At 44.5% G+C, this 25788-nt stretch overlaps 1 protein-coding gene across 1 annotated transcript in view; it reads right to left on the minus strand.

Moving 5' to 3' along the window:
* Window positions 1-25788, minus strand: part of zgc:172271 (uncharacterized protein LOC100000381 homolog) — a 205809-nt gene that overhangs the window by 155225 nt on the left and 24796 nt on the right. The window contains exons 5-6 of the mRNA XM_041202044.1: window positions 7314-7476; window positions 5226-5290 (exon numbers count right to left, since the gene is read on the minus strand). Coding sequence (XP_041057978.1) covers window positions 5226-5290; window positions 7314-7476 — 228 coding nt within the window. The remainder of the gene's footprint in view (window positions 1-5225; window positions 5291-7313; window positions 7477-25788) is intronic.

Raw genomic sequence — 25788 nt, forward strand, 5'->3', positions numbered from 1 at the left:
GTCTTTTAAAACTTTCTCAATCCTCTGGCTTACCACTAATCTTTACCACATTTTATGTTTTTTTCTTTCAATTTGATACTGTCCTTAACTTCCTTGGTTAACCATGGTTGTTTGATCCCTTTCCTTGAATCATTCTTCCTCACTGGGATATATCTTTGTTGAGAGTCGTGAACTATTTTCTTAAAACATCTGCCATCGTTCATTAACTGTCTTTTCTGCTAAATTGCTTTCCCAGTCAACTCCAGCTAACTCTGCCCTTATTCCTTTGCAATTACCCTTATTTAAGTTTAGCACAGTTGTTTCCAACCCAAGGTTCTCACTCTCAAACTGAATGCTAAATTCTACCATGTTATGGTCTCTGTTTCCTAGGGCATCTTTTACCCTGAGACCATTTATTAAACCTGCCTCATTACACATTACCAGATCCAAAATAGCCTGATCCCTGGTTTGGTCCATAATGTATTGTTCTCAGAAACTGTCCTGGATACACTCCATGAATTCTTGCTCTTGCCACCTCTATCAATTTGATTTTCACAACTACATGAAGGTTAAAATCAGCCATGATTAATGTACTGCCTTCTTTACATGCCCTCATTATCTCCTGATAGCTACTGTTGGGGAACCTATAGACTACTCCCACCAGTGTCTTCTTCCCCTTGTTATTCCTTACCTCCACCCATGTGGATTCTACATCTTTCGATCCAAGATCATTTCTTGCTATCGTACTTATTCCATCTGATAATAACAAAGCTACTCCACCACCCTTCCCTTCCTTTCTAAAAATCACATACCCCTGAATATTTAGTTCCCAACTTTGATCTCCTTGTAACCATGGTCAGAACATTCCTGAACAAGCATAAAATGACACGCGATATTTTGGTCAGCAGGCACGCACGGAAGATGACAGCATGCCTGCCAACAATTAACAGGCCTATTAAGGCCATTAAAGATCTAATTGAAGTACATTTTTCACTGCATGTCCAACATTATGGGTGGCGAGCAGGCGAAAAGGCCAAGTGGCCTTTGGAGTTTTTGCAAGCCCTCATCCATGGGTGGGAGGAGGTTTTGATCCGTCATTAAAAAAAATAAACCATTTTCAAACTAATTTCTAACATGTCACATATGGCTATAAGATCATACCCATTAACCTCTATTTGTGCCATTAATTCATTTATTTTGTTCCAAATACTATGTGCATTTAAGAAAAGGGCCATTAATTTTGCCTTATTACAATTTTTTCCCCCTCTGTCCCTATTTGCTGCTTTTTTTATGTTTGTACACTCTGTTCCTTCCTGTCGCATTCTGGGTATCATTACCTAAATAGCTGCCCTGCAAAGCTGCCATACCCTATTGCTTTGTAAACCTATGTATCCCCTCTCCGGACCCTTCACCCCTTCTATTTAGTTTAAAGCCCTCTCTACAGCCCTAGTTATTCGATTCACCAGGATACTGGTCCCAGCGCGATTCAAGTGAAGCCCATCCCACCAGAATAGCTCCCTTCTACCCCAGTATTGGTGTCAATTCCCCATGAACTGAAACCCATTCTTCCCACACCAATCTTTGAGCCATGCATTTAACTTCCTGACTTTACTTACTCCATGCCAGTTTACCCATGGCTCAGGTAGTAATCCCGGGATTATTACCTTAGAGGTTCTGCTTTTTAATTTAGCTCCTATCTGTTCAAATTCTTTCAGCAGAACCTCCTTTCTAGCCCTACCAATGTCATTGATACCAACGTGGATAATGACAACTGGATCCCTCCCCTTCCACTCCAAGTTCCTCTCCAGCCCTGAGGAGATGTCCTTAACCCTGGCATCAGGCAGGCAATGCAGCCTTTGGAACTCATGCTCATGGTTGCAGAAAAAATTATCTATCCCCCTAGTTATACTGGCCCCTACCACTACTACATTCCTATTTCCTCCCCACACTTGAATGGCTCTCTGTACCACGGTGCCGTAGTCAGTTCACTCATCCTCCCTGCAGTCTCTGCTCTCATCTTCACAGCTTGCAAGAACCTTGTAATTGTTGGACAATTGCAGGGGCCGAGGCTCCTTGAACGCTACCCCCTGGATCCCCATTCCTCCCTCACCTGCAGTCACACCCTCCTGTCCTTGATCATAGCCCAAATTTGAATGACCTAATCTGAGGGGTGTGACCGCCTCCTGGAGCAAAGTGTCCAGGTAACTTTCCTCCTCCCTGATGTGACACAATGTCTGCAGCTCAGACTCCAGCTCCTTAACTCTGATCCAAAGTTCCTCGAGCTGCAAACACTTACTACAGATGTGTTCGCTCTGGATCACCTTGGTGTTCAGCAGCTCCCACATGCTGCAGCAGCAACACATCACCCATCCTGCCATCACTATCGTATTTTAATTAATTAATTGCTCTAGTATCCCTGCTCTTTACGCTTGAGAAATCCCCCGCTCTTTACACTTTATTCTAATTCATTTCTTTACACACCAGTATCAATCAATCTTATAGTTAACAAGTTATTTTTAAGAAAAAGAGAGGAAAAAGGGCTAGAGATCCAAACAAAAACTAAAGACCTTACTTTTCCTTTAAAGACTAGAAATACTCACCAATCCTACTCACCAATCAGTTGCTTTCCCTGCACTCATGTCACACTGTCACATGAGTTGGGATATATCCATCACTTTTAAGTAAACTTTTATTAAATCTTTAAAAACCTACATGAAACCTCATCCCGCCCATGGATGAGGTTTCATGCTTTCACGGAAGCCCACCAGGGCTCCCAGCCTGCCCACCAACCTTAAGGTTGGACGGGCAGGTCCATTAACTAGTCTAATTACTTTCCAAATGGCCTCAATAGGTCATTGACAGGTCAGTGGTACACAGCTGATTTGGCTGCGCCCCTGCCGACCTGAAAATTGAAATGATGCGTGATGACGTCGGGAGTTCCGCCCGACGTCATCCCTCGTCATTTTACGTGTCGGCGAGCGGGCCCCATCCCTCCGATCGCCGACATCAATATCCTGCCCTAGGGGGCTTGACAAGGGCAGATGCTGAGAGGTTGTTTTCCCTTGTGGGAGAGTCTAGGATAAGAGGGCATAATCTCAGAGTAAGGGATCGTGAGGGAGAATTTCTTCTCTCAGAGAGTAGTGAATCTGTGGAATTTTTGGCTGCATAGGGCTGTAGAAGTTGGGTTGTTAAGTATTTCAAGACTGAGATAGACAGGTTTTTAATCAGTAAGGGAATCAAGGGTTATGGGGAAAAGGCAGGGAAGTGGAGTTGAGAATTATCAGATCAGCCATGATCTCACTGAATGGCGGAACAGACTCGGTGGGCTGAATGGCCTACTTCTGATCCTATGTCTTATGGTCTTATGCATGAAAACAGATAGAGAGAGTGTGAGCAGGATGCATGGCACTATGTGGAATGCTTTTATGTGAGCGAAGGCATGGACAGGATGAGGACGCAAGCTCGAGAGGATATGAGCTTGATGGAGATGTGAGGGTGTGTGTGAATTAGTGGTGTTGTCCCTGGAGGTGTCAAATCCCTGTGGATGTGTAATGGGTTTGTGAGTATGTGAGTTGAAAGTGCTGAGAACAGTGACTTACCCAGGCGGAACGAAGATCATTCAGCCTCTTTCTGCACTGGGTGGCTATCTTCTTTTGCAGGGCAGTGATGCCATCACCTTCCATGCTGGATTCGTGACCTTGCTTGCTGGCCTTCGCCCAAAGCTGGGGTAGTGGACTTCGTGACAGGTCTCCACGGCATCCAAAAGGTGACCCAAGGATACGTCACTGAAGCAGGGGGCTGCAGTCTTCTTGCCTTTTGGGCCATGTCTTCCATGTGGCGATTTTGGGCTAGAAGCACTGAGAGATGTACGTGTGGCTGCACTTTAAATATGGCGCCCAGCGTGAGGGAGCGGCAAGGTGATGGTATGATGGGCAAATCGTAGGCCACCTGCCAGTGAAAGGGTGTGTTTTCCCAGGAATGCATGATTACTGAGGCAGGATTGGGACAATACAGCGTGAAAACCCATCATTGCAGCCTGTAGGTAAAAAGCCCTTTTTCCCGTCTGCTACCACTGAAGGGGCATTGGTGAACCAGTTGGGTTTCCACAGCAATTTGGCAGATTACATAACAATTTTGGCTGGTGCTAGCCCACAAATGATCAGATATCATGAATTGAAATTTGCCATGATGGGATTTCAACTCTCAACTTCAAGATTTCTTGTTCAGACAAAACCGATACAGACACCATGCTCCATGTAATCAACTGATAAAGAAGCTGTTCCTAATTTCAACAACTGGGCTATGTACCCAATCTTGGTTATAAAAGGGCAGACAATATTCTGATCAAAGCACTAATAACTGGTCAAAACTATTGTCTTCAGTAACTGCATGTAAACATCTGAACCTACCGGTAGTCCTTATCAAGCGATTGACCATGATTTTCTTTCAGAAAGTTGTGGGCTGCATGTGTCCAAGTTTCTATTAGGCGCTCAAGCAGATGAGAGTCTTAGGCTTCCAGCATTTTCAGTTTTTGACACCCTTCCAAGATTTGCCACATAAGAAGACATTAGGATGGGTGACCAAAAACTTGGTCTTAGAGGTAGTTTTTAAGGAGCTTCTTAAAGACAGGGGAGAGAGAGAGGAATTCCAGAATTCCTCACTCAAACAGCTAAAGGTACAGATGCCGATGGCAGTGATATTTGAATAAAAGATAATTTGTTTCAAATACCTTCCTTGGTGACTAATTCCACAAGATTTGGCCTTTCTATAAAAGGTTCCACCTGACTTCCCTTCTTATTCCCAATCACCTAATTTTAATGGACCAATGCTGTCAATGCCCATTGTAATCTTCAAAATCTAAATTGCTATTTTCAAATCTTCTCTTTCCTAACAGAACAAATCCCAAATTCTCCTTTTCACCATAATTTAAATATCTGATAACTGCTCTCCTCTGTTCCTGCTCAAAGAGCAGTAATATTCAACCTATGACAACCAAAACTGCACAAATCTCAAAATCGGACTTAACAAGGGCTTTCCACAGCAGACTGCCAGTCAACCGCTGACTGGTGACATTTTCTAACCTCTTCAAAGAGAAGGCTGTTACACAGCGATTGTGGCAGCCTCGCAGTCTGCTACTATACCAGATACTGCCATATGGGGAGCTAGTGTACATGACAAATCACTGGCTAGAATACTTGAGTAAGACAAAACCTTGAAGGAAATAAAAACATGTGAAGTGTACTTACCATTGATGTTGACCAGAGCTGTGCTATCTAGAAAGGCAATATCACTATTTTCCTTTTCCAAACACCTGCAAGAAAATGCCAGAAATTATAAGCATCTTAGAAACTTTCTACCTGCTTTAAGCACAGAATTCTGCCAAACAGACGAAGCAGCGAGTGATAGAGCTAAGCAATTCCACAACCAACAGATCAGATCTAAGCTCTGCAGTCCTGTCACATCCAGTCATGAATGGTGGTGGGCAATTAAACAACTCACTGGAGGAGGAGGCTCCACAAATATCCCCATCCTCAATGATGAGGAAGCCCAGCACATCAGTGCAAAAGATAAGCCTGAACCATTTGCTACAATCTTCAGCCAGGTGTGCTGAGTGGATGATCTATCTCGGTCTCCTCCTGAGGTCCCCAGATCGCAGATGCTAGTCTTCAGTCAATTCAATTCACTCCACATGATATCAAGAAATGGCTGAAGGCACTGGATACTGCAAAGGCAATGGGCCCTGACAACATTCCGGCAATAGTACTGAAGACTTGTGCTCCAGAACTTGTGCCCCTAGCTAAGCTGTTCCAGTGCAGCTACAATACTGGCATCTACCTAGCAATGTGGAAAATTGCCCAGGTATGTCCTGCACACAAAAAGCAGGACAAATCCAACCCAGCCAATTACTGCCTCATCAGTCTACTCTTGATCATCAGTAAACTGATGGAGGGGGTCATCAACACTGCTATCAAGTGGCACTTGCTTAGTAATAACCTGCTCACTGGTACTCAGTTTGGGTTCCGCTAGGGCCACTCAACTTCTTTCCTCATTACAGCATTGATTCAAACATGGACAAAAAAGCTGAACTCCAGAGGGTAGGTGAGGGTGAGTGCACTTGACATCAAGACAATATTTGACCAAGTGTAGCATCAAGGGGTCCTACCAAAACTGAAGTCAATGGAAATCAGGGGAAAACTTTCCATTGGTTGGAGTCATACCTAGCAATAAGGGAGATGGTTGTGGTTGTTCGAAGTCAATCATCTCAGTCCCAGGATATCGCAGTGGGTGTTCCTCAGGATAGTGTCCTAGGCCCAACCATCTTCAGCTGTTTCATCAATGACCTTCTTTCTATCATAAGATCAGAAGAGGGGATGTTCGCTGATCATTGCACAATGTACATTACCATTCGCGACTCTTCATATATTGAAGCATTTGTCCATATGCAGCAAGACATGGACAATATTCAGGCTTGGGCTGATAAGTGGCAAGTAATGTTCTCGCCCCACAAGTGACAGGCAATGACCATCTCCAACAAGAGATATTCCAACCATCGCCCCTTGATGTTCAATGGCATAACCATCACTGAACCCCGACTATCAATATTCTGGGGCTTAGCATTGACCAGAAAATTAACTGGACTAGGCATATAAATACTGTGGCTCCAGGAGCATATCAGAGGCTGGGAATTCTGCAGAGAGTCACTCACCTCCTGACTCCCCAAAGCCTGTCCACAATCTTCAAAGCGCAAGTCAAGAGTGTGATGGAATACTCTCCAATTGCCTGGATGAGTGCAGCACCAACAACACTCAAGAAGCTCAACATCATCCAGAAAAAGCAGCCTGCTTGATTGGCACCCCGTCCAACAAAATAAACATTCACTCCCTTCAACACCGATGCAGAGCGGCAGCATTGTGTACCATCTACAAGATGCATTGCAGGAATTCACCAAGGCTCCTTAGACAGCACCTTCCAAACCCACGACCACTACCACCTAGAAGGACAAGGGCAGCAGATAAACGGGAGCATCACCACCTGGAAATTCCCCTCCAAGTCACTCACCATCTTGATTTGGAAATTTATTGCCGTTACTTCACTGTCGCTGGGTCAAAATCCTGGAACTCCCTTCCTAATAGCACTGTGGGTGTACCTACACCACATGGACTGCAGCAGTTCAAGAAAAAAGGCAGCTCACCACCACCTTCTCAAGGGCAACTAGGGATGGGCAATAAATGCTGGCCCAGCCAGTGATGTCCACATCCCGTGAATGAATAAAAAAGAAAGAAGCATGCAGCAGTCTAGTTGGCATGGGTTAGGCCCCCCTTTAGATAACGTACCTGAGTGCACCTTCGGAACCATAGTAAGGCTCATTGTCAGTGGTTTCACAGAAGTAATTTCTGTCTCTGTTGTAGGATTTCTTACCACGGCAGAGCATGCAGAGGTTGGGGAAAGAGATCCCTGCCCCTGGAGCACAGGCTGCACTGAAGAACTTACTGGTGGCTGTGAAATCAAAGGAAATGCTATTAACGGTCTACCAAAGATTTCAAACACATGCGTAGCACAGATTTCAATCCCAGTTTTATTGTTTGGACTAAGAACAATTTTGAAAGGACCAATTTGAAACACAGGTCAATAAATTATTGGGTTTGTGCCTGTTAATGTCCCACTGATCCACCTGTTAGAGCTGGTTTTCTCAGAGAACTAGCTGCAAGGTGCTCTGCAGTGGAAGGCCACAATCCTGGAATAAGTTCACTGCAAAAATCCTTTATTGGCTGGCAAGTGCTTTGGGGCATCCTGAAGTTGTACTTGAATACCCATCCCAAGTAAAATGGGAACAGGAGGAGACCATTTAGTTGGAGGCCGTGGAGCTCCACCATTCAGTTAGATCGTGGTTTATCTGTACCTCAACTCCATTTATACACATTTGATCCATATCCCTTGATACCCTTACATAACAAAAATTTATCAGTCTCAGTCTTGAGTATCTAATTCAGTGGTTCTCAAACTTTTTGGCTAACTGACCCTTTTCTAATAATTTAGTAATCATGGAAACACCAGCACATCCCCAGGGACCAACGTAAGTTATAACACCAGACAATACACATAATAAGAAAGTGCCGAATGTGAAGAGAGTTTTCATAATGCTTTTAAAAATACAGATGTTTACTTATAGATATTACAGAGGTAGGTTTGCCCGCTTCCCACCGCAGATGTTGTCTATCCCTGACAGGAGCAAAAAGAGAGCAGGATCACTGAGGAAGAGCAGGAGCATGGGGAGAAAGCAGGACCACGGGGAGAGAGAGCAGGTGCAAGGAGAGCGAGCAGGAACATGGAGAGGCAACAGGAGCTCAGACAGAGCAGGAGCACAGAGAGGGAGCAGGAGCATGGAGAGAAAGCAGGAGCACAGGGAGAGAGCAGGAACACAGAGAGAGAGCTGGGACACAGGGAGAGAGAGCAGGAGTGCAGAAAGAGCAGGGGTAGGGGGAGAGAACAGGAGCACAGGAATAGAGCCAGAGCACAGAGAGAGAGCAGGAGCATGGAGAAGGAAGGAGCATGAGGAGAGAGCAGGAGCTCAGAGAGAGCAGGAGCACAGGGAGAGTGAGCAGGTGCAAGGAGAGCGAGCAGGAACATGGAGAGGCAGCAGGAGCTTGGACAGAGCAGGAGCACAGAGAGTGAGCTGGAGCACGGAGAGAGCAGGAGCATGAGGAGAGAGCAGGAGCATGGAGAGAGCAGGAGTACAGAGAGAGAGCTGGGGCACAGGGAGTGAGAGCAGGAGCGCAGAGAGAGCAGGGGCATGGGGAGATGGGGAGAGAGCAGGAGTTCAGAGAGAGCAGGAGCACAGGGAGAGAGAGCAGGAGCATGGGGAGATCAAGAGCATTATGGGAGCATTAAGGAGCAAGTAGTAACCCAGAGAGAGCAGGAGCATGGGCAAGTGGACTATAGAGATTGCCGGAGCCCAAGGGGAGGACAGCATGCATTCAACAGATTCTTAGAATATATCTGCAGGGCCGCAAGATCCACGGGTCCCAGTTTGAGAACTACTGTTTTTTGACCCAGCATCCACTGACTTTTAGTATAGCATAAAAGACATAGCTTATGACTGGCAAAAATAAGTTCAATGACAGGGTCATGTTGCACTTTGAGATATTGCGATTATTCCTCCTGGGTCAGGGAAAACTAAGGTTTCAAGTCTATCAAGGGTTTTGAAAGGGTGAATCGTAAATGACCATCTCCTCTTGTTAGGGAGTCAGTAACAAGGATTGATTTAAAATGATCACTAAAATTGAAGGATTGAGCTTAGGAGAAATTTCCTACGCAGACAGTTGTTCAGAGTAGGGAATGCTTTTCCACAGGGAGTTTTTGAGAAACACACCTTTGCATCTTTTAAGGGAAAAGAAGGTTAAAAGTTTAAACAGAGGAAGAAATGGGCTTACTGGAGGGAATACAGATTTATTTTGGATTTTTCCAGCAAATTGTTGGCAGACACATGTTTTAACCCTGTATAGAAAAGATTGTTTGGCAGTTGACAGGAACAAAAGCAAGCAAATCATGCTCTTGATTTGCGTCATTCCTACAGGACATTACCTTGTGGACGTCCACAAACTAATATCAGTGATACATTGCTAACAGTATGTTCACAGTAGGCAACAAGAGATTAAAAACTTGTCTGTCTGCAGTATAGTGAAAACAAACTGTTCTGCCAAATCTATTCAGTCATGCAAACTGTACTTCACTTGATCATGAAAAATCTAAGAGTAATCATTAAGATGTGTCACAAAGCCTTGATTAATTAGATACAAGTGAAACTTCTGTGTAGATTACTTTTAATTGTCAACCCAGTAATGCAGTGGGGAGCCAGGGGTGGAATGGAGTGTGTAAATTACATCTAGATCATGTAATTACATATGGGTCCACGAGACTAGGGAAGTTAACACTGCATTTATTTTGCAGAACAACCTCCTGAGCTGGTATCGTTGTAGCTTTATTATTGGGTTGGCCAGCAGGCTGGCCTGCTAAAGGAGCTTTATTTCATAATTGAGACATTGCTGAATGAAAAGGCTGGATTTTGTGGGAGGCAACTAATTTGTGGCTCACGTCCATGATTGCCCTCCATTAGGGACAGTTCAGGAGGTGGGATCTAGAAGTGGTGAGCCCCATGTAAAAGGCCACATCAGCCATCAATTTACCTGCTGGCAGACTGGATAGAGTGTTTAGTGTTCAGCAAGCCATCATGGAAGAGTGGCCTCATGATTCAGCAACACCTCTCTGGAGGTTCTGAGAGAGGCAGTGGGAGCCCGGAGGAACATTTTCTTTCTGGAGAGCCACAGGAAGAGACCTGCCAGCGCTGACATGGCTGAAGGGATGTCAGCAGCTGCAGTGTAGTGAGCAGATCATGGGTCGAGTGCAGGGATCGCTTCAGTGACCTTCTGAGGTCTGGCAAGGTGATTAAGATGCAACATCCAGCTGACAGATATGAAGTATCTAAGTAATTACATAATGAGCACAGCTGAGCAGAAGGGCCTTAAGGCAGGCATTGTCTGGGGATGTGAGGAATTGTGTGCCCAGATCAACTTCTCACGCAAGGAAAGGATTCCCAGCACTTTAGCTTTAGCAGGATGTTGAGTTAACCCCATGGACAATAAGTTACCAGGATCAGTAAAAGTTAATGTACCTCATGGACAGTAGGTTGCCAGGAACAGTACGTATGAATATACCTCATGCTGTTGTGATGGGAAGTGTCACCATCTTAATATGTTTGATCTTTGCCTTTTGGAAAAGGTAGAGTAGTCAAGTAGTCATTCTGGGGGTAGAGTGGCCCACCTTACAGTGCTGAAATTAATGGAGGAGGAGGACCATGACAGGGCAGGCAATTGACAAGGGTGAGATGGCCGTGTCCGGTGGAGAGAGGGTAAAAGCTTCTTGTCCTGTCCATGCAATCATCCTGGAACAGATTCCTCATTCCTGCAGCCATTTCCACTAGAGGACAATTGATAATCAGCCAGATGTCTGATGAAGGAGCTACTGAGAGATAGGAGGTTGAGTAACTGATGTGTTCTCTCTTCCACAGGGCCAGTGCTGGAGGAATGGCACCATTTGATTGTGGAGGCTATGCCAACCTCAGAGGAAGAGATGCACTCGGAGGATTCACTGGAGTCCAGCACACCCTCCACCAACACAGATACACACAGACTGGTGGGACCTCAGGTGACTCAGAATGGGAGAGCATCGCATCACATGTGAGCAAGAACAGGTAATGGAGACAGAGGCAGCTGTGGGCAGTGTCCATTGGAAGATGAAGGACAGTCCCAGTTGATGATCACCTGGCCAGAGATACTAAGTCTTAGGGGTCATATATAAAGTGGGCGCCTGTGGAAAGTGAAAGGACATGTGTGGCCATCTGTCAGAGTTCCCTGAGGCAATGCACACCCTTCCGCAGAGAATGGAGGAGTCCACTCATGGTATGAGCACGGCAATATCTCAGGAATATGAGCACATGCAAAGTTAGCCACCATCATGGAAAGTCAACTGCAGCAGTCCTACAGTTGGATGCAGGAGCAGGACTGGCATGAACAGAATGTAAGATTCATTCTGCAGCTTTGACCGTTCCATTTCAGAGATGCTGCATAGATGGGCAGCCAAGTTTCCTCTCACTCCTGGGGCCATGCAGGAGGGCTGTAAAAGGGATAAGGCAGACCAAGATTATGTAGACTGGGGTATTCCTGAAGGGGCTCCATCTTCTGATGCAATTGATAGAAGCATTACGAGCTGCACCCAGAGACCCTCTGTCAGAGACACATGCAGTACCTCAAGCACCTATGATTGGGCTAGCCCTGCACAGATGCACTGGCACAGCCTTGGGCGGTGCCAATGAAAAGGGGCACCAAGGATCACAAGGACTGGCATACTTGCCTTCAAGACATTAATTTGAGCATCCTGCCTCCACAACTTCTCCAGCCAGAGGAGGGAGCACCCATAGAAGTTCCAATAAGGCAGCATCACTTTGGGGTTCTCTTGGGTGCAGCTCGTAATGCTTCTATCAATTGTATAAATGATAGAGGAATGAAATGGGTAGTTTTTGGACCCTTACATGTGTCAGGTGATTACCATTGGGACATTGCAAAAGCAGCAGCCTGTGTGGGATGACAGCAAGTGGCTGGTGCCACTTTATGACTACAGGACGCCAAGAGACACCTATATATGTTTAGACTATTGATAGCAGATGCAAGTGCTGAGACAGTTGTCTGCATTAGGCGAGTCCATTCCAGGATCTGCTGCTCTAAGGAGAAGCATCCCTGGATTGAGGCATCATGGGCCTCCCTACCATGCTGGTCAGTGTGCTGCTCCCTCCGCATGAGACCCGGATGTCCTTAAAGCACCTCCTGCTGTTCCTCATCAACCTCCTTCTTGTGTTCTACCCTTCTCTACAGGGCTATGCTGTGCAGAACACAGCAGAGCAGCACAAAGCATGTCACACTTGAATGAGGGTACTCCCGCAACATTCCCCCCAAACCCCATCCCGCCCTTCCCCCACCGAATGCCCTCACTACCAATTGGTCAAGGCAGCTGTCTGGAATTCCCTCCCTAAACCTTCCTCCACTGCACTTCTCCCCGCTCTTTTTTCAGCCTGTGAAGCACCTTGGAAGTTTCACTACATGACAGGTGTTCCAAAATTGAAAGATGTTTTGCAGAGAAAGAATTGAAAACCATTGCATTACAATGCCCATTTCCAGGAGATTTGGGACAGTACAGTTAGCCCTTGTACATCATTCCAGCAGAAAGGATTTTTCACACCACTTTCAAGATGGATGCTGCAAAAATGGATTTGAGATAAACACAACTAGACAAAGAAAAACATGCAAAATTCACAATATTCTTAAAATTGACTCCAAAACAATCATTATTGTTTGTTTCAGAACATTAGTACAACTGGAACCTTCAAGTGTTTGACAGCCTATTACTGCTCTTATCTGGATCATTTGGACTTATGCCTAGACAGTGAGTGAGTCATCTTATGTAAATGCACATTCTGGCGACACTGGTTTTTCAAAGATGCATTCAACATTATGCATTTTGCTGCCAAGATGGAAAACTGACAAGAAAATGAAAATGTCTCCCTTCATTTTGCTCTATGCACAATATCAAAAGCCAAAAAGTGAATAATCCCTTAACCCTTTGAGCACAACAACAGAATTTTAAACAATACAATAGGAATGGCACTTCTTAAGTTTGTTACGACCGAAATGGGAGGAGTGCACTGTCTGTCTCTCTGCTCCATTACTCCATGGGTCACAATACGTATTTAAATGATTTTTCCAGCTAATTATATAGTCAAATATGTGCTTTCCCTATTAATCTCAGAATGACCATTCAATGACCAGCTTTCTTCAATAAACCACAATATTATTAGTTTATTATAAAACCTGTCTTGTCGAAAGGCAAAGCTTATTAACGTACAGTGTGAAATATTAAAATATTCTAGTTACTCTTCCGAAATACCCTAAGTCACACACACACACACCAATAAAGAATAAAATACAAAGAGATGAATTCTGCCAAAGGTTAACAGTCAATGATTCAAAGAGTAAAGGATAGACAGCGAGTCCTTCAAATGGGGTCCAGGTTATTCGGTTGGTCTCTCAGTGCTGGTCTGCGAAGCAATCGATGACTTTTGCACTGCTTTTCAGGTGGACTCGAGGAACACTTGCAGCTACTCAATTCCAGCGTGTAGAGCAACTTAGGAGCAGCTTATATTAACTTCTGGCAGTGGACTGGCTCTGGACTGCAAAAAGGCTGCTGTCTTCTTTCCTTAGTTGATCCTTCTTTTTGAAACCAAAACCAAAACCAGCTTTTAAACAAAAACAAAAATACCTGGAAAAACCCAGCAGGTTTTTGTGGAAGGGAGCACAGTTAACATTTCGAGTCCGCATGATTCTTCAACAGAACTAAGGAAAAATAGAAAAGGGGTGAAATATAAGCTGATTTAAGCGGGGGGGGGGGGGTGGGACAAGAGAGCTGGATAGAGGGCCAGTGATAGGTGGAGATAACCAAAAGATGTCACAGACAAAAGGACAAAGAGGTGTTGAAGGTGGTGATATTATCTAAAGGAATATGCTAATTAAGGGCAAAAAGCAGGACAAGCAAGGTACAGATAGCTCTAGTGGGGGTGGGGTGGGGTGAAGGAATCGAAAAAGGCTAAAAGGTAGAGATAAAACAATGGTTGGAAACACATTTAAAAATAATGGAAATAGGTGGGAAAAGAAAAATCTATATAAATTATTGGAAAAAACAAAAAGGAGGGGGAAAAATCAGAAAGGGGGTGGGGATGGAGGAGAGTGTTCATGATCTAAAATTGTTGAACTCAATATTCAGTCCGGAAGACTATAAAGTGCTGAGTTGGAAGATGAGGTGCCGTTCCTCCAGTTTGCATTGAGATTCACTGGAACAATGCAGCAAGTCAAGGACGGACATGTGGGCATGAAAGCAGGGTGGAGTGTTGAAATGGCAAGCAACAGGGAGGTCTGGGTAATGCTTGCAGACAGAACAAAGGTGTTCTGCAAGGTGGTCACCCAGTCTGCGTTTGATCTCTCCAGTGTAGAGGAAACCGCATTGGGAGCAACGAATGCAGTAGACTAAGTTGAGGGAAGTACAAGTGAAATGCTGCTTCACTTGAAATGAGTGTTTGGGCCCTTGGATGGTGAGGAGAGGGGGCAGGTGTTGCATCTTCTGCGGTTGCGTGGGAAGGTGCCGTGGAAGGGGGTTGAGTTGTAGGGAGTGATGGAGGAGTGGACCAGGGTGTCACAGAGGGAACGATCCCTACGGAATGCCGCTGGGGTGGAGTGAAGGGAAGATGAGTTTGGTGGTGGCATCATGTTGGAGTTGGCGGAAATGGCGCAGAATGATCCTTTGAATGCGGAGGCTGGTGGGGTGATAAGTGAGGACAAGGGGGACTCTATCATGTTTCTGGGAGGGAGGAGAAGGTGTGAGGGCGGATGCGCGGGAGATGGGCCGGACACGGCTGAGAGCCCTGTCAACCACCGTGGGTGGAAAACCTCGGTTAAGGAAGAAGGAGGACATGTCAGAGGAACTGTTTTTGAAAGTGGCATCATCAGAACAGATGCGATGGAGGTGAAGGAACTGAGAGAATGGGATGGAGTCCTTACAGGAAGCGGGGTGTGAGGAGTTGTAGTTGAGGTAGCTGTGGGAGTCGGTAGGCTTGTAATGGATATTGGTGGACAGTCTATCACCAGAAATTGAGACAGAGAGGTCAAGGAAGGGAAGGGAAGTGTCAGAGATAGACCATGTGAAAATGATGGAGGGGTGGAAATTGGAAGCAAAATTAATAAAATTTTCCAGGTCCAAACGAGATCATGAAGCAGCACCGAAGTAATGAACCAGCTTTTAAACACTATTTTCCAGCCATTGTTTTCTTTTTTCAGAGCCATAAGCTACTATTTGACCCCTTTGTACACAGTCAACAGGGTCAAGAGGTTTCCAGCTTCTTTATGACTACTTAATTACCTTTTCTTGTAAAAAGATGGCCTTTCCAGGAATAGCAATCAGAGTCCTGCATTAATGCTTTAAGGAACAGTGCCTTTTAAAACATAAGTTCTTCCAGAATATTCTTAGTCCTTGAAGATGAACCATTTTCCATGATCAAAGTGCTCATGACAAGTTTATAAAAGATCTTCAATTATTCAATGCACAGTATTATCTAATATAATGGTAGAATTTTCACATATTTTCACACCCCAAAATGCTTCATAGCCAATAAAGTGCTTTTGAAGCTTAGTCACCTCTGTAACATAGGCAAATGCAGCAGTCAATTTGTACGCAGCAAGGTCCCACAAACTGCAATAAGATAAATACTCAGATAATCTTTTTAAAGTGATGCTAAACACCACAATTCAATCACCTGTTCATTGTCATCGGCTGTCTCTCAATTCAAAATGATGTCTCCTCAGGGCCGTAGGTTTCTGCCATGGGTCTTCATGTTACAGAAAAGGCCAATTCTCAACCCGCTGATCTTTGGGGACATGGGACAGAAGGTCCTATGAGGTGGTGGGATCCGTGTGCAGCATTCCTTCTCTTTGCTTCTCTGCTGCCACTCTGGACCCTGGTAGCAGCCTGCATGTGACTTCATTTAATGTGGGGACCTTGGGCTGCCATCATCGTCCATACAATCTTGACGGGTTGGTGGTCAGATTTTGGTGAGAGGTCAAATCACGATGACCAGGACCCCTTGCCACTGCAGTCTTCTTCCCTTCACAGCCAGTAAGATACAAAATTTTCTTTTGCCTGTTCTGCAGTTGATGACTTTTTGGACGACACATTGTCTGGCACCTCCTCCTTATCTTGTCACCATGGTGGCCTTACCAGGAGTGAAGAGATGCCGACAACATTCCTTAGGGTATTCTTGACTTGCACAAGCCTACACATAATGACAACATGATGATCCATGGGGAAGGTCACCCATTAATCTTCTATACACAAGCTGAGGCAACACAACCTGTCCTCGTAATTGAATCTTTTTAGGTAAATCTGCAATGCCTAGAACTGGACAGATGGGGTCTGCAAAGAACTCTGTACAGCCATAATATAACTTTGTCCCCTTTGTATTCTGGTCCTCTTAAGATAAAGGCCAATTCCATTAGCCTTTTTAATAATTTTTGGTGGTTCCACAAGCTATCAGTGATTTATGTAATTGAACCCCTAACTTTGCTCATCCACAATTCCGAGTTTCTCACCATTTAAAAAATATTCTGATCCCTATTTCTTCTGTCCAAGGATCATCTCACATTTCCCCACATTGAACTCCATTTGTCCACTCACCTAATCTATCGATGTCCCTTTGCAACTTTCTGCTCCTCCCCATCAACATTATTTACTGTCTATCTAATTTAAAAATATGGTTTTTCATCCTTTCACCATTTACATATATAATGAACAGTGGAGGCCCCAGTACAGGTCACACCCTGCCAGCTTCACAGAATCACAGAATTGGTACAGTGCAGAAGCAGGCCATTTGACCCATCATGTCTGCACCGGCTCTCCGAGTGAGCAATTCACCTAGTTCCATTCCATCACCTTCTCCCCATAACCTTGCACACTCTTCCTTTTCAGATAACAGTCTAATTCCCTTTTGAATGTTTTAATTGAACCTGCCTCCACCATACTCTTGGACATTGCATTCCAGACCCTAACTGTTCATTGTATAAAAAAAGTTTATTTTCATATCACTTTTGCTTTTTTTGCCAATTACTTTAAATCTGTGCCTTCTTGCTCTTGATCCTTTCATGAGTGGGAACAACCTATCTACTCTTTCCAGACCCCTCATGATTTTGAATACCTCTATCAAATCTCCTCATGGCTTTCTTATCTCTTAGGAAAACGGCCCCAACTTCTCCAATCTATCTTCATAACTGAAGTTCCTCATCCCTGGAACCATTCTCGTGAATCTTTTCTGCACTCTCTCTAATGCCATCATACCCTTCCTAAAGTGTGGCCCCCAGAGCTGCATGCAATACTCCAGCTGAGGTTGAACTAGTGACTTATACAAATGCAACATAACCTCCTTCTTTTGTACTCTCTGCCCCCTATTAACAAAGGCTAGGATACTGTATGCTTTATTAACTGCTCTCTCAACCTGTCCTGCCACCTTCAATGATTTTTGCACATATACGCCCAGGTTCCTTTGTTCCTGCACCTCCTTTAGAGTTGTACTTTTCACTTTATATTGTCTCTCCATGCTCTTCCTATCAAAATGAATCAATTTACACTTCTCTGCATTGAATTTCATCTGCCACCTGATAGCTCATTATAGCAGCTTGTCTATGTCCCTTTGAAGTTCTACATTATCCTCTTCACAATGCTTCCAAATTTTGTATCATCCACAAACTTTGAAATTGTGCCCTGTACTCCAAGATTTGGATCATTAATATATATCAGGAAAAGCAAGAGTCCCAACATTGACCCCTGCGGAATTCTACTTCAAACCTTCCTCCAGCACAAAAACATCCATTAACCACTACTCTTTGGTTCCTGCCACTCAGCCATTTCCGTATCCATGTTGCTACTGTCCCTTTTATTCCATGGCATATAATTTTGCTCACAAGTCTGTTGTGTGGCACTGTATCAAATGCCTTTTGAAAGTCCATATACACCACATCAACAGCATTGCCCTCACCAACCTTCTCTGTTTCCTCTTCAAAAAACTTCAGCAAGCTAGTTAAACATGATTTTCTTGAGGTTCATTCCCATTATCCCTTCCTTCTGTCTCCTAACCAATTCCTTATCCAAGCCAAAATGTTGTCTCCATCTCTATCCACTTCCATATTTGTTAACAGTAACTTAAGTGGAACCTTATCAAATGCCTCTGGAGATCCATACAAATAACCTCCATAGACACTCCCTTATCTATTTAATGACTTCTCCAAAAGGTTCACCTAGGTTCTTGAGGTATGATTTACCTTTTACAAATCCATTTTCTGTCTCTCTCTCTCTGGTTAGCTCATTTGTCTAAATGTTCAGTCTGTAATAACAGATTCTAGTAGCTTCCCCACATTTCACATGAGACTGATTGGCCTGTAGTTTCTTAGTTTATCTATCCACCCCTTGTTCTTGAACTGGAGAGAGGTAAGAATGTAATGAGTTTTATGCTGTTGTAAAAGGTGGGGAGGCACAAGTAGAGCAAAATAGAGGGTCAGGGATAGGTTAGAGGCAGGGGAGATTGAATGACAAAGCTGTCATGAAACAAGACAAAGGGAATAGTAATGATAGTATTAAAGTCTAAAGTCCAAACACTCCTTCCAGATGTAGCAGTGATTTACTTGTACATCTTTCAATTTAGTCTTTTGTATTCACTGCTCCCAATGAGGTCTCACCCACATTGGTGGGACCAAATGCAAACTGGGTGACCGCTTTGCAGAACACCTTTGCTCGGTCTGCAAGCATGACCCAGACCTTTTCATTCACCGTTTTGCTCTCATGCCCACATTTCTGTCCTCAGCCTGTTACGATGTTGCAGTGAAGCCCAACGCAAGCTGGAGGAACAGCACCTTGGCTTCCAATTTGGCACTTTACCGCCTTCCGGATTCAACATTGAGTTTAACAACTTCAGACTATGAACTGTGTCCTCCATTTCGAATTTTTCCCCCAAGTGCCAGTCTGCATTTTGTTCTCATGTTTTTGCTTTTGTGACGTTATCCATTTTGGTCGGAAGAATAGAATGGCGATTTATTATTTAAATGGAGAGAAACTTCAGAATGCTTCAGTGCAGAGCGGCCTGGGTGTCCTCGTGCATGAATCGCTGAAAGCTAGTATGCAGGTACAGTAGGTAATAAGGAAAGCAAATGGAATTTTGGCATTTATTGCAAAAGGAACAGAGCATAAAAATAGTGAAGTGTTGTTGTAACTGTACAAGACATTGTTGAGACCACACCTGGAGTATTATGCACAGTTTTGGTCCCCTTACTTGAGGAAGGATGTAGTTGCATTGGAGGCGGTTCAGAGGATGTTCACCAGATTGCTTCCAGAGATGCAGGGCTTGTCTTATGAGGAGAGATTGAGCAGTTTAGGCCTAAACTCGCTAGAGTTTAGAAGGATGAGGGGAGATCTAATTGAGGTATATAAGATGCTACAGAGGATAGGCAAAGTAGACGTGGAGCAGATGTTTTCCCTTATGGGACATTCTAGAATGAGAGGCCATAGTTTTAGGCTAAGGGGTGGTAGGTCTAAATCAGAGATGAGGAGGAATTACTTTTCTCAAAGGGTCGTGAATCTGTGGAATTCACTACCTCAGAGTGCAGTGGATGCTGGGACGCTGAATAAATTTAAGGAGATAGACAGATTTTTAATTAGTATTGGGTTGAAAGATTATGAGGAGAGGGTGGGAAATTGGAGTTGAGGCTGACACGAGATCAGACATGATCATATTGTATGGCAGGGCAGGCTCGAGGGGCTGAATTGCCTACTCCTGCTCCTAGTTCTTATGTTCTTACACTTTCAGACAGTGCTGATCTTTATTCTGCTATTAACACATTTTACTATTTGACTTTCAGACAGTGCTGACCTTTATTTTGGCTATTAACACCAACTCTAGACCAATGTTTTAGACTTTAACACTATCATTACCATTCGCTTTGTCTTGTGTTCCATGGCATCTTTGTCATTTAATCTCTCCTGCCTTTAACCTATCCCTGACCCTCTATTTTGTTCCACTTGCCCCTCCCCACTTTTACAGCAGCATATAATCCATCATATTTCTACTTTTCCCCAGTTCCAAAGAAGAACTCTTTGGACTCAAAACGTTAACACTGTTTCTCTCTCCACAGATGCAGCCAGACCTGCTGAGTTTTTCCAGCATTTTCTGTTTTTATCACCTAAATCTAAACCTTGGTTCATGACTCACTTTCTCCCTCTCAAACCTAATATCGAATTCTATCATATTATGGTCACTGTTACCTAGGTGTTCCCTCAACATTAGATTAATGACTAATTCAGGCTCATTATTCATTACTAAATCTCAGGTGACCTGTTCTCTTGTTGGTTCAAGAACATGTTGTTCCTGAAAACCATGCTGACAGTACTCAACAAATTCACCGCCTTTAGAATTCAAGCTGTTTTTATTGAGCTAAAAACCCACCCAGATAAAAATATAAAGATGCTCAAAAAGATAAAAGCCATGCCCAACCTTCGCAGCACACACACACACATACACACAAGCATGCAAAATTACAAAGATATACAGTAGGGAGTTACATTTCTACCCTATTAAAAATTCAATGCTAAAGGTAAAAAATAGAGAGTTCACTGCTTATGAGTGCTTTGTTGGCATCTTGACTGAAGCTGTGGTCTTAAAATTTCAGTGGCATTGAAGCCCATGTAAACTAAAATTTCTGGAGGCAGTTTATTTTTAAAACATAATTCTTTTTTTCCAAAAGTCAATGATTTTTGCACCTGATGTTCCTTTTGGTGGGGATTCTCTATCTTTGTGCTGTGCCTCGAGATAGGATCCTGAACTTGGGAGGGAGGGGAAAGAGATTGTTACTGCTCCATAGGCACCTTTCTTGCAGATTCCTGCTTAGCAACTTGGGTATTGGATTAAGAGACATTCAAAAAGGGTTACTCCAGTCACATGACCTCTCTCCACAATGATTTCAGAAGGTAATTGATTCGCTCATGACTGAACAGACCGTGGCTATTGTCCCACGACCTAGGTGAATAGATTCTGTAATGTCCCAACCATTAACTCCTGAATGATCCATCATCCATTTTGATGAGATAGGAAGAAGACCTTCCATATAGCTATTGTCCTGGTAGACTTTTTGTCTCCACTTGAAAAGTAGCTTTACAGAAATGCAAATGTGAGGTCCAGTACAGTTTCAGTAAATATTTTGAAGTAATCAGGTATGAAACTCCACAGGAGGATGTCTTGGCATGTCTTAATTGCATTCCACAATGGAACCTTCCAGGAAATTGGTCAGCTTGTAATACCATACATCTGGTGACTTGTGGCAGCCATCTTAAGTCAGTGTCTTTGCTTGTTTTTTAGGAATCCTTTTTAATCTGTTCAATATATGTTTAATCAGCCAATGAAATTGAAGGTTAATACCACTCATGCACAAGTCACATCATGATGGCCAACAATATTTAAATGATTGGATTGCACAATTTCCGAGTTTTTGGCCCATGGTTGCATTTCTTGCCTTGAATAGGTTCAAAGGAAGCTTTTAGAGGAACAGGAAATTTAGGACACCTTCTTATTTTTGTTAAAAGCTTTTTTTTCAGTGTTTCTGAAACCTTTTTCTTAATATGTGTATTTTGGGAGCCAATTTTTATTTGCTCATTGAGGTAGATTTTCAATTTGCTACCATGTGGAAATGCGAATCTGACCATGGGTGGCTGATGCACGGGCAGCAGATTGAAGTTACTCCCATTATGTACTGATAAAGAAGATGGCGGGTTGTAAGCAATCTCGGGACTTCAAAATCAACAACAATTTGCATTCAGATGCTTTTAGGACTGGGAAAGGCTACAGGGATAAGGGAGGGGTGAGGCCACAGAGGGATTTGACAACAGGGATGAGAATGTTAAAACGTAGGCATTGCTAGCCTGGGAGCCAATGTAGGTCAGAGTGCACAGGGGTGATGAATAAATAGGACTTAGAGTGAGTTAATATCTGGGCAGCAGATTTTTTGATAAGCCTAAATGTATGAAGAGAGCAAGATGGGAGGTCAACCACGACAGTGTTGGAATAGTCAAGTCCAGCAAACAAGAACAGATGGAAAAAGAAGACAAATGAGAAAGAATTCTTCTCGTACCAACTTTCACTGAAGCTCAGGAATCCACAAGGTACACAGCTGCAGAATTATGAGAGCAAGTGAAAGCAAAGTTAATGATGAGCATTGGTTTAAATGTGCCCAAGTATAGTGTTTTTTGTGATTAAAATGTTATATGATTTCAGTTTCAGTCTTGTCCAAGGGGACAATTTTCCAAGTTTGTGCTATCTGTTGGGAGCTTTGGCCACGATTTCCCAAAGTGTCCAACTCCCTGTTGGTGGCATAACTCTGGAAAATTGGACTTTAAAGAATATATTGGGCAGAATTTTCTGCCTGTCGGGGGGGCAGAACCAACACAACCTCTGGCGGGTGCGGAGCCAATCCCCGCCAGTGAAACGGGCTGCACCGCCATTTTATGTGAGTGGGCCAATTAAGGCCCGCCCAACAGGAAGCGCTATGCACTCCCTGTGCAGGCAGGGGGGGTTCCCTAAAAGAGAGAGTGCGCTCTTTCACACTTGCACACGAAAGAACGCACATCTCCCCAAGGCTAAGTGCAGCCTCAGGGAGATCACCTGGACTTTGAAAAATATTAAAAATAGAAAAAAAAATTCCCTTACATGTACCCCTCATGTGACAATGTCACATGAGTTGGGACATGTTCATAATGTACAGAATAACTTTATTAAAATTTTTAAAACCCTGCATGAAACCTCATCCCGCCACTGGATGAGGTTTCATGTTTTCTCTATTTACCGCCGGGGCTCCTGGCCTGCCCACCAACCTTAAGGTTGGACGGGCAGGTCCTTTAATTGGTTAAATGATCCTGCCAATGGCCTCAATTGGCCATTGACAGGTTGGTGGGCCCACAGCTGATTTTGCTGCGCCCCTGCCTTCCTGAAAATTTAAATGTGGCGGGGTGACATCGGGGATTCCGCCTGACATCATCCCGCATCATTTTATGCGTCGGCGAGTGGGCCCCACCCCTTGCTCGCCGAAGGCAAAATTCTGCCCATTGTCTTTACAGCCAATGAAATAGTTTTTGAAGTATAGGCACATTTATAATGTGGGGAAACAGGGCAGCCAATTTGTGCTCAGCAAGGGGCCACAAGTGAATCTCCAGTTAATGTCCACCAGCTGCATAAAATTAAACACATTTAATATAGTCAACATAAAATGATTTTAATATCAATTGGTAACTGAATACCTTTAGAAAAAGATTTGCCTACTCCTAGGTGTAGCAGCTAGATTTAAGTTGATCTTTTTCGAAAAGATTGAATAAGTTGGGCCTATACCCCATTGGTGTTTAGAAGAATGAGTGGTGATCTTATTGAAACATATAAGATCCTGAGGGTATTTAATAGGGGGATGCCAGGGGGATGTTTCCTCTTGTGGGGGAGACGAAAATGAGGGCACAGAGTTTAAGAAGAAAAAGCCAATCCTTTAAGACAGAGTTGAGAGAAATTTCTTTCCTCAGAGGATAGTTAGTGCGTGGAATTCTCTTCCCCAGATAGCACTGGAGGCTGGGTTGTTGATTTTATTCAAGGCTGAGTTAAATAGATTTTTGATAGACAAGGGAGTCAAGGATTAACGGGGGCAGTCGGCAAAGTGGAGTTGAGACCACAATCAGGTCAGCCATGATCTAGTCAAATGGCGGAGCAGGCTCGAAGGGCCGAATGGCCTATTCCTGTTCCCAAACTCTATGCCCCTAAGACAAAGAAGGCATGTGAGGGAGATTAGCAATAACAACTTGCATTTATATAGCAGCCTTAAGTAAAACATCCCAAGGGACTTCACAGCAGCTCGATCTCACTTCAGCTACTCCCTCCACTCACAGAATCAACCAAGGGCCCTCACAAGGGCGTTATCAGACAGAATCCGATACTGACCCACATAAGGAGATATAAGGGCAGATGTCAGTAGGTTTAATGGAACCTCATAAAGGAAAAAAATGACGTAGGGTGGAATTTCCCCAGATTTGTACTAAGCGCAGTAGCAGGCGGGTAAAATGGAGTCCTACCCGCCGACAAAAATAGTGGGTTTTCATGCCATATCATCCTGAGCCCGCCTCATTATTTATTCACTCCCGCAAAACACGCCGTTTCCATGGCAAGCGAGCTCTCATTTTCTTGCCCACCATCACCCTGCATCATACCAGCCACCACATTTAAAAGGCAGCCACCAGCTCAGCACCGCTGCTTGGGAGACATAGCCAGCAAAGGAAAAAAAACTGCAGACCCCCCTGCTTCAATGATGGGTCCCTCGAGCAACTGCTGGATGCCGTGGAGGCCCACCAGAATGTGCTCTACCCCCACTCTGGCCACAGGATGGGCAGCAAAGTCACCAGCCCGGCTTGGAAGGAGGTGGCAGCGGTGGTCAGCACAAACACCCTGCAGAGGAGGACAGCCATCCAGTGCTGCAAAAGGATGAATGATCTCCTCCGTTCCACTGGGGTAAGTCACTGTTTTCATCACTCCCAACTCACACACTCACAAACCCATCACACAACCACAGGGCCCTCACTCACTGTCAGTGCAAGGGATATCACCATTCACTCTTTCATACACACCGCCATTGTCCTCATCCCATCCATAAGACCACTCACCATCCACACATGCCAGGCATACTTATCATCTGGCCCAGGAGGCATTCTGATACACTCTCTCCATCTCTATCCATGCAGGACAAAGTGGAGGGAAAGGTCACAGACAGGTGGAGGAATACCAGAGATCAAAGTTCTGACAGAATTTGAAAACAGAACTATACAGCTGGCCGGCAATGACTGGGACCAGTCCTGAGCTGATGCTGAGGATCCAGCAGTCCAACATCCATCAGTCAACCATACCGTGAGTGATGTGTCCTCTTTCACAGGCCACTATCGTGCACTAATTATCTCTCCCACTCCTGCACTGCAGAATGGGCTTAACTCCATTCCTGATGCCATAGTTGGCCTCCAGCAGTATGTACGGGAGAGGGGTGTTGGGCAGCTCGATCTCACTCCAGCTACCCCCTCCACTCGCAGAGTCAGCCAGGGGCCCTCGCACACCCATAGGGAGGAGATTCAGTAGGTGCTTGCTCCGGAGCCATCCACCCAGATGACTCTGGGAGTGACCAGCCCATGGGAATCCCCTCTTACTGTGACCTCTGCAGCTCCAGCTCCACAGGCCGAGGAGGATGCCACTGCCACACAGCAGGACCCCGAAAACAGGCTGAGGCCTACCAATTCTCGGCTGTCCAGAGGCCTGCCAAAGTCATCACAGACAGGGCGTCACAGTCAGCAGGCTGCCTCCACCTCTGCTGTGGATGGCCGGGGAGCACTAAGACGTAGTGGCAGAGTTAGGAACGTTAGGTAAAAGTAGTTGTACAGCGTGGGCATGGGTGTTGATCACTTGTACCTACTGTTTATTATTGTCAATAAACCCCTAAGAATGTCACCCTGCCTGTGGCTCCTTGTTCTGATGAGTTGTGTTCTTGTCACTCAGATGTGAAACCTTCTTGCACAAGATAAAAGGCAGGTGTCTCAGTCCAGGGCCTCTTT

Source organism: Carcharodon carcharias, chromosome 13 (assembly GCF_017639515.1).
Source record: "Carcharodon carcharias isolate sCarCar2 chromosome 13, sCarCar2.pri, whole genome shotgun sequence".
In the NCBI taxonomy this organism is placed as follows: domain Eukaryota; kingdom Metazoa; phylum Chordata; class Chondrichthyes; order Lamniformes; family Lamnidae; genus Carcharodon; species Carcharodon carcharias.